General features: G+C 44.4%; 1 protein-coding gene across 1 annotated transcript in view; it reads right to left on the bottom strand.

Annotated features, from left to right (window-relative positions):
* CAPN8 (calpain 8) overlaps window positions 1–8,954 on the bottom strand; it is a 118,991-nt gene that overhangs the window by 56,844 nt on the left and 53,193 nt on the right. Inside the window, exons 6-7 of the mRNA XM_006898058.1 lie at window positions 5,334–5,417; window positions 631–716 (exon numbers count right to left, since the gene is read on the bottom strand). Coding sequence (XP_006898120.1) covers window positions 631–716; window positions 5,334–5,417 — 170 coding nt within the window. The remainder of the gene's footprint in view (window positions 1–630; window positions 717–5,333; window positions 5,418–8,954) is intronic.

The following is an 8,954-nucleotide window of genomic DNA, read 5'->3' on the forward strand; positions in this document are numbered from 1 at the left end:
AGCATCCCTGGTGGCCCTGTGTCGATGATACTGACTAATTCCAACTCCCTCCAGCTTCAGTCGCCTCCCTCATGCCAGCTGCAAATCCTCCCTCTGAGTGCCTGGGGAAATCAGCTCCAGGGTAACTCAGGGGTGGCCTCTGTCAGGGTCCAGGCATCATCTCTGCTACCTCCCTTTCTCTCACCCAGTCATGAGTGTAGGGAACACCAACATCTGGCTTCAGAAGGGACTCGCGGCTCACTCATCACACCACTGCAGTCCTGAGCTCCTGGGATCAAGACATAAGTGTTGCTTCCATGCAGCACTGAGGGCCTTGACCTTTGTCAGAGTGACCAGAAATTGTATGGTAGAAAGAATCCAATTGTGAGTGAGGAATTTGATCTTTGGATCTTTGGTAGAGAAGAGACACATGGACCCTTCAGAACTAAGTAAAGTTTGACTGAGCCGCTGGTTTTCCAAATCCAGAATCAAAAGCTAAGTGGGGCTGTTTGTTTGCTCCACCCTGGAATCCTTGATGCCTCTTCTCTGAGCACACCGACTCATTTATTATGCCAGTCCTGTCACCCTGTGCATTTCACAAAGCACCCTTCCTCTGGGAGAAATGTGGGCCCAGGAACAGGAACTACTCACTCATCGCTCCAGGCCCCTGTCCACTCCACTTTGCCCCATGGATTCCTTAGTCTGATCAGCTTCTCTGGGTGCCCATGAAAATCCACCTGCAAGTCACAAACCACACAAAGAAAACATGTTGGAGGAGAGTTACCGGCCTCCTGTGGTCCTATGTGACATCGACATAGCGAGGATTTGCATAAAATTACTCAGATACCTCCAAATGCACATTTTTCATTTTCTTTTAACATGTTTTCAGGCTTTTCCCAAGCGCTCTATTTTTTCCCAACTGGGTTAAATCAATGTTACTCTCAACTAATGAGTCTAAGACAAAAACAAGCTTATGTCTTCTTTCACTTAGATTTAGAATTTACACATTACTCTAGTGGTCTCACAGGTAAGGATCCCAGAGGCAGGCAGCTTGAACCCACCACCCACTCCATGGGAGAAAGGCAGGCAATCCCCTTCCATATGCTTCACAGTCTCTGAAAACTCATTGGAGGGTCAGCTATGAGTAAGTTCTGACTAGACATCACACAATCACATTTACAAAACAGGTTCAGTCCTAATCTCCAGGCCCAAATGGAATCACCGCTGTCCATCTGCCAGTTAGCTGTAATGCAGTGACTCATGAGTTGCTATGATGCTGGAAGCTATGCCACCATCTTAAACAACAGCAGAGTCACCCCGGACGGAGAAGCTGCAGCAGAGTTTAGAGACGGAGAGTAGGAAGAAAGGTCTGGTATATACTCCTTCTGAAAAGACGTCAATGGGGAGGCTTATGAATAACAATACAGCGTGTGCATTGCTTGCTTGGGCCACATTGTCAGGAGAGGCCAAGCACTTGGATCTACAAGGAACACCCACAGAAACCACGTCTGGCAGCCCACCACTATAGACAAAGTCTCAGTCCATCTAGCTGAGGGTGACCCTTTACTTCCTCCAGCATGATAGCTCTTTCTAAGCACTGGCCCCTCCTGGCAACATTGCCAGTGCTTGTGGGATGAGATGGCACAGTCCTGGCCTCTAACAAGCACCTTGACCCCACTTCCTCCAAGACAGATTCATTTGTTCTCTTGATGGTCCCTGGTCCATGTGGTACTCTTCTCTAATACCACAATTCAAAGGCATCAATCCTTCTTTGGTCTTACATGTTCTTTGTCCAATTTTTACATAAATATAACTCAAACTCAGTTCATTGCTGTCAGCCAATGCATAGCTGACCCTCTAGTGGGTTTCTAAGGCAGTAAGTTGCATGAGAAGAGATTTTTCTTTCTCCCTCAAAGCCATTGGTGAATTTAAACCAAGCAATTCCCTTCGGACTATACCAACAGAGCTCCCTACATGACTATGAAGCAATTAAAAATATCATGACTTGAGTCAGGCACATCTTAGTCTTTATGCTGACATCAAAGCTCTTCAGAATTTTAAAGATGTCCTGGAAAGAAGCTTTGCCCAATGATTTTTTTAGGCTTTTAATTTCCTGACTCTTGCTTTCAAGGATGTTGATTGTTGATCCAAGCAAAGTTAAATAACTGAAAGCTTCAATCTTTTCTCCATTTATCATGATGCTGCCTATTGGTCCTTTGGTAAGGATTTTTGTTTTCTTGATTTTGAGATGTAATCCATATTAAAAGCCATAGTCTTTGATCTTCTGAAGCAGGTACTTTGTCTTCTTCACTTGCTGCAAACAAGGTGTGTAATCTGCATAACACAGGTTGTTGATGAATCTTCCTCAATCTTGATGCCACATTCTCCTTCATATAGCCTAACTTCTCATATTACTTGTCCAGCCTGATTAAGCATGGAGAAAGGATACGCCTTTCCTTATTTTAAACTATGCAACATGTCCTTGTTTTGTTCAAGTAACTGCTTCTTGTTCTTTGGAAAGGTCTCATATGAGTGCAATTAAATGTTCTGGAATTCCCATTCTTCTTGATATCATCCGTAATTTATTATGATCTACACAGCTTCAGAGAGCTGGACAGTGACTAAGGATGACAGAAGAAAAATCGATGCCTTTGAGTTGTTGTGCTGGAAAAGAGTCTTGAACATACCATGGCCTGCCCAGAAAACAAACAGATCTGTCTTGGAGAGGGTGAAACCAAGTCTCTCCTTGGAGGCTAGGATTTTGAAGCTCCATCTCACACTTTAGGCATGTGGCCAGGAGAGACTAGCCCTTGGAGAAGGACATCATGCTCAGAAGGGTATAAGGACAGTGCAGGAAAGGAAGACCCCGGATGAGATGGATTGATACTGGAGAGATGGGGGCTGGTATGTCAGACTTAGTGAGACAAGCTCAGACCAGAGCTGCTGAATGGTAGGGCGGTAAGGTCAGGCTATAGGGTCACTATAGACTGCAGGCAACTAAATGGCACATAACAACAACATATTATATTGGTTATTTATTATTTTTATTTAAGGCTCTTTTTACAGTCAAGAAGACCTCTGTTGAGAACCTTTGTATTTAAAAGTCAGTAGTTATTTTATTTCGGAGGAACATTCTTCTAACTGGTAAACTGGTATATCACTCTACTGTTAATTTGTTGTACTGAGGTATCCTGGGGTTGCTGTGATCCTGAATCTTGTGCCATTGGGGTGTCAAATGGCATAACAGCTACCCATGGTGGATAGTATTTGATAGAGCTCCCAGTTTAAGACAGGTTTGGAAGCAGGAGTGGCATCCACTTCCTAAACAATGTGCTTCTGGAAACCCTATGAACTTTGAGAAACAATGAGAGTTATAAAAAAGCTTCAGGTCTTTCGTTCAAAGGGTCACTATGAGTCGTACTGGACTCAACAGTAATCATCAACAACACAGTCAAATGCCTTTTGTAATCAATAAAACACAAGTAAACATCTTTCTCGCATTCTCTGCTTTCAGTCAAGATCTATCTGACATCAGCAACAATATCCTTCCTTCCACAACCTTTTATTAATTCAGCTTGAATTTTTTATAGTGCCTTATCAATGTACTGTTCTAGCCATTTAAAAATAAACTTTAACAAGATTTTACTTGCATGTGATGTTGATGATATTGTTCTATAATTTTTCACACTCTTTTGAATCATCTTTTTTTCAATGTGAACAAAGGTGGATCTCTTCCAGTCAGTTGGCCAAGTAATTGTCTATCAAATTTCTTGGCATAGACTGGTGAGCAAATCCAGGGCTGCATCTGTTTCCTGAAACATCTCCATTGGTATTCCATGAATTCCCAAGGTCTTATTTGTTGCCAATGCCTTCAGTGTAACTTGGATTCCTTTCTTTATTACTAATTGTTCTTGATCATATGATGTTTCCTGAAATGGTTCGGTGCCTACCATTTCTTTGGGTACAGTGACTGTAAATCCCTTCCTTCTTTTGATGCCTCATTGAATAATTTCTTCATAAAATTCTTCATTATTACAACTTGAGGCTTGAATTATAACTTGTAGCATTAATTGTAATTACACTTTGGAACCAGGCTCATAAGTTAAATTCCTATGGAGACAGGAACACTCCCTTCCTTGATAATGACACTTTGAAAAGAGCCGTCGGGTCTTTGAGAAAGACATTCCTAGGCTGTAACATTTGTAAAGGATTCGTTCAAGTGATGTGAACACTTAACACACTTGGCAGCTGGCTAAATGTTTAAGGTACAGGTCTGCCCAGACACATCTCCAAAGGCCTAGCAATCTCCTCCCAAAGAACACAGCTGGGAGCACAGCTGGACTCCTCTAATATATGGGTTGGAGTGGACTCAGCAGGAACTGGTTAAGCTTTGGTAAAGGGTTTATTTAGCTTTTAATATGCTTAATTATGTAGAGAATGGATTTACGTTTTCTGAAGAAAAATAGGAGGATCTCTCCTTTTTGCAATAGTGGAAATCAATGCTTGCATTCTCAAACACAAAGAGCTGCTAGAACCTGGCTGTTGTGTGTGTCTTCTGGCATGCCCTAAACCACAGTATACACATGTGTGCTCAGTTCATATTGGTGGGACTAACCTGCTTGTAGGGCATAGTCAGGAAACACAAACTCTACAAAATGCAGTTGGCATTCACTCATCCATTTTAAATAACAGCAAGAATTAGGATACTCATTGTTCTCTGTCTCAACCACCAGAAAACCAATTCAAAACTTCTTTCTCATTGGAGCATTGCCTTCAACCTACACATTGTTCTGAAGCATCAATTTGGAACTGAATCATAGCTGACCCTCCAGTGGATATTCAGAGGCTGTAACTCACACAGGAGGACAGTGCCCATCTTACTCCTGCAAAGCAGCTTATGGATTTGAACACCGTATTTTTGTGTTGGCTGTGCAATTTCTTACCACTAAGCCACTAACTCTCTTCAACCCAGATAGTTTAGTGCATTTTACCTTTGTTGTAGGTTCCATTGTGTCTATGGCTTTTGCCATAAATTTCCTAATTCCTTTTGAGAAATGGGCAGAATGAGATAAATGAAGATGATGAAAATTACAGTTAAAGCTTTTTAGGCGGCAGAAGAGTAAGAAATGGCTGACTTCCTTCCCATTACTATGCTGTCATACTCCAGCTTGACACACGTGTTGTACCAAGGAGAGGAGAGAGAAAAAGCCAGGCCTGGTTTTCTTAATCCTTGAATCTCTCTGCCTCTCTCTCTCTCTCTCTCTCTCTCTTTTGCTGTCACACACACACCACCCCAAACTGATAGCAATATTATCGTCCCTTTCCTTCCACCACCACTCCCAGCCCAATTTTACCTCTTCAGCCCCTGTGACAGAGTATGCATGACTCTTTACCAACTTCCAGCTGGTCATAGCTTCTGTTTCTGCTGCACTGGAGACCTGTGTTGAGAAGCAAGTCCACTCAGGGTCACTTTACTTAACCTCACTGTGGCCACCATGATGGTGTCTTCCACAGACAGGCTACTTGACATAGGGACAGGGCCCAGCAAAGGCCCGGGCATGTGGTGTGATGCCTGCTGAACCTCAGCCACATGGGCTAGCTCCAGCCTACTTTCCCTCACTGGCCTGCAGGACCGGACGGGAGGCTGTGTGGCTGTCAAGCTGGGGTCTGACTTTCCAGCCTTTACAATGCCATTGAAAAGCTGAGAAGTCATTTATGCTCCAAAGTGGTCATGATGGCTGGCCTGGTCTAGTCCTGGTTCCCAGCCATGTCCTGCCAGGACAGCTCACAAATGGGAGGACAGAGAAATGCACTTGCTTGGTTCACATGCCTGGGGTCTCCAGGGCAGGAGAGAGAGGACAGAGGTCAGCAGGAGGGTCAGGGACCAGCAGGTCACAGGGGTGATGACCACCCTGGAGTCTGTGCCACCTGCCCTGTCAGAATGTAACCCTTCGTCAGATCTCTTCCCTTTTCTGTAGAAATCATGAAATCCACTAGCTATTATTAACAGTGTTCTGATCCTCTGAATCCCAAGATTACTTAGAAAAAAGAGGTAGCAGAAGTGGGGGCAAGGTGCAAGGCTTTGCAGTCAGGCAAATAGCAGCGGTGCTAAAGGGCACTACTGCAGTTTATGCCACTGGGCTGACTGCACTTGTTGTTGTTGTTGTTGTTGTTGTTGTTGTTGTTGTTGTTGTTAGGGACCCTTGGGTCAGAACTGACTCATAGCTGACCCTTTGGCAGGTTTTCTGAGATTATAAACCACACAGGAGGAGATTGTTCATCTTTCTCTTATGGAACAGCTGGTGGATTCAAACCAACTGCTTTTGGGTTGGCAGGGAAACTTACCACTAAGCCATAAGAGCCCCACATCATTAGGGACCCCATTCTTCAGATTAGAACTCCATATTTTCTAGGCTGTAATCTATGGGAGGGGATAGCTAGGCTTTCTGCTGAAGAGCAGCTAAAGGGGTTCAAACTGCCAGCCTTTCCACTAGTAGACAAGTACTAAAACAATGCACCGGTAGAAGCACCACTGTTGTTAATTATTGTGGAATTGACTCATAGTGACCCTATGAACAGCAGAAATGAACCCCAACCCATTCTGGGGCCCTCCCCAAGACCTCTATAAAAAGAAACTGTCCCTAATAGTGGGCACACCATTTTGACTTTCTCAGCTCCTGGTCACTTGGCATCCCTCTCAGACCATGCAATAAAGGCCTGTTTGTTTCTTGGAACCAGTTTCTTTCTTTCACTCTCTTGCCCTCAACTCTTTTTTTAACATATAGTTCCCTGACCAGGAAACGAACCTAGCTGGGAAGAATGCCCAGTCATAGGCCAAAACCTTCTTTCCGTTTTTCCACAACTGGCCAACCTGGAGAGCAACAATACCCGCCAAGGTCACTGCGGCTTATCAGCCGCCAAAAAGGAACCCAAAGCCTACCTGCTTTCTCAAGCAGCAGTTTGTGCAGCCTATGCCTCGTGACTGGCACAAGAGCCTGTCTGGGTCCTTTATTGGTCTGGCTTGTACTCTCCAAAATAGGCCAAACTTCTCCATCTCTGTATTGTCCTTCTCTCCTATCAACTTTCTTTCTGGTCCTAAAGATTGAAGACTATTTGCCTTTTAAATCTGAAAACATCCAACACCAGCTCCAATTCTCAAGCACCTAAAGCCAGCCCTCCAAGGTAAGAGCCCATGATCGCTCCTTGAGGTGCTCAGGGACTGATCAACTCCCCTTTTCCTTTCCCTGCAGGCCCCAGGGGTCCCCTCCTGACAACCCACAGTCAGAAGGATTTATCTACTTGTGGAGTTGACATCCGATTCTGCCAGATTCTACATAGCCCAGCTTACTTTACCTTGAAAGAAAGGCAGGACCTGTCCCGGGGACAGATCTTCTCCTCTAAAACTCACGCACCTCTGACATTACGCCTAATCTAAAACCCTCGCACCGTTGGCATTACACCTAATCTGCCTCCTCTAAAATTTATACATCTTCAGCATCACATCTAATTTAAAGCAATCTCAAATTTTGTAACCTCAACTTGGCTCGTTAAATCCAACTGTCCTTCAAAAACATGTTGTTGGTGTTGTTGTGTTGTTGGTGGTGTTATGTGCCACCGAGTCACTTGCGACTCATAGCAACCCTATGTACAACAGCCCTAAACTCTGCTCTGTCCTGTGCCAATCGCACTGCCTCTGACACACCCATCCCGATTACCCCAGTCACTGAATCAATCCAACTCATAGAGGGCCTTCCCCTCCTGCGCTGTCCCTCCTTACAACATGTCCAAAGTATGTCAGACGAAGCCTCAGAATCCTTGCCTCCAAGGAGCAGCCTGGTTTAACCCTCTCCAAGATAAACCTGTTGATATTCTTAGCAGTCCATGGTACATTCAATACTCTTCTCCAGCACCACAGCTCAAAGGCATCAATTCTCCTTCTATCCTCCTTGGTCATTGTCCAACTCTCTGACGCATAACAAGTGATTGCAAAGACCACGGCCATATTAGATGCACCTTCGTCTCCAGAGAGACACCATTGCTCTTCAGTACTTTGGAGAGGTCCCTAACAGCAGACTTTCCCATTGCAATACGTCTTTTAATTTCCTGGCTGCTGATGCCAAGAGTGTTGACTGTGGAGCCAAGCAAACTAAAGCTGTGAACAATCTCAATCTCTTCACCATCCATCCTGATGCTGCCAATTGGTCCAGTCATGAGAATCTTTGTCTTCTTGACATTGATCCTCAATCCATATTGGAGGCTGCAGTCCTTGACCCTCAGCAGCAAGCACTTCAGGTCCTCCTCAGTTTCAACAAACAGGGTGTGTCATCTGCATAACGCAGATTGTTGATAGGTCATAAATACTAAAATAGCAAATGATCAGAGGTTTTTCTATGCTCAAACTTTCCTTACTGTCCACTTTCATGTCTTGGTCTCTCTACCTCCTTGGAGTCTGATTTCCTATTAACATTCTCTGCAAACTCTGTAAAATTAGCTCTCTCTCCTCTATGTAACCTGTCCTTTCTCTCTGGCCTAAAGGCACCTAAGATGTGCTAGATTCCCCTAATTCTTTTCACTCCTCCATGGGCTTGATCTGCTTCATTACTGCTCCTCTTCAAATTGTCGAGAAGACAATCTTCCTGGAGGCTTTCTGCCACTTTCCATTGCTGGCCTTCTGGATAACACCAGACCAATTTGGGATAAGCAGAGACAGCTCTTTCTCTATCCTCTCTGTCAACACTGCCATACTTAGCAAATAATTTTAACTCTTTCTAAGGCCTTTCCCCGATCAAAACTTCCTCACCTGCCCTCCTGATCTCTCACCACTGCCATATGCAAATATAGCCTCACAGGCCCTCTCTGGTCCCCTCAGACTCAAAGCAACCCCTCCTTTTATTCTCCTTCCGCCTCTCCCAGGCCCAGCCTGAAATTATAGCTGAAGTTTTCTACTCTCTGCTTTTCTCTCTCTGGCTTCTCCT

This window comes from Elephantulus edwardii, unplaced genomic scaffold (assembly GCF_000299155.1).
Source record: "Elephantulus edwardii isolate Elephantulus edwardi_28Jun2011 unplaced genomic scaffold, EleEdw1.0 scaffold00218, whole genome shotgun sequence".
In the NCBI taxonomy this organism is placed as follows: Eukaryota; Metazoa; Chordata; class Mammalia; order Macroscelidea; family Macroscelididae; genus Elephantulus; species Elephantulus edwardii.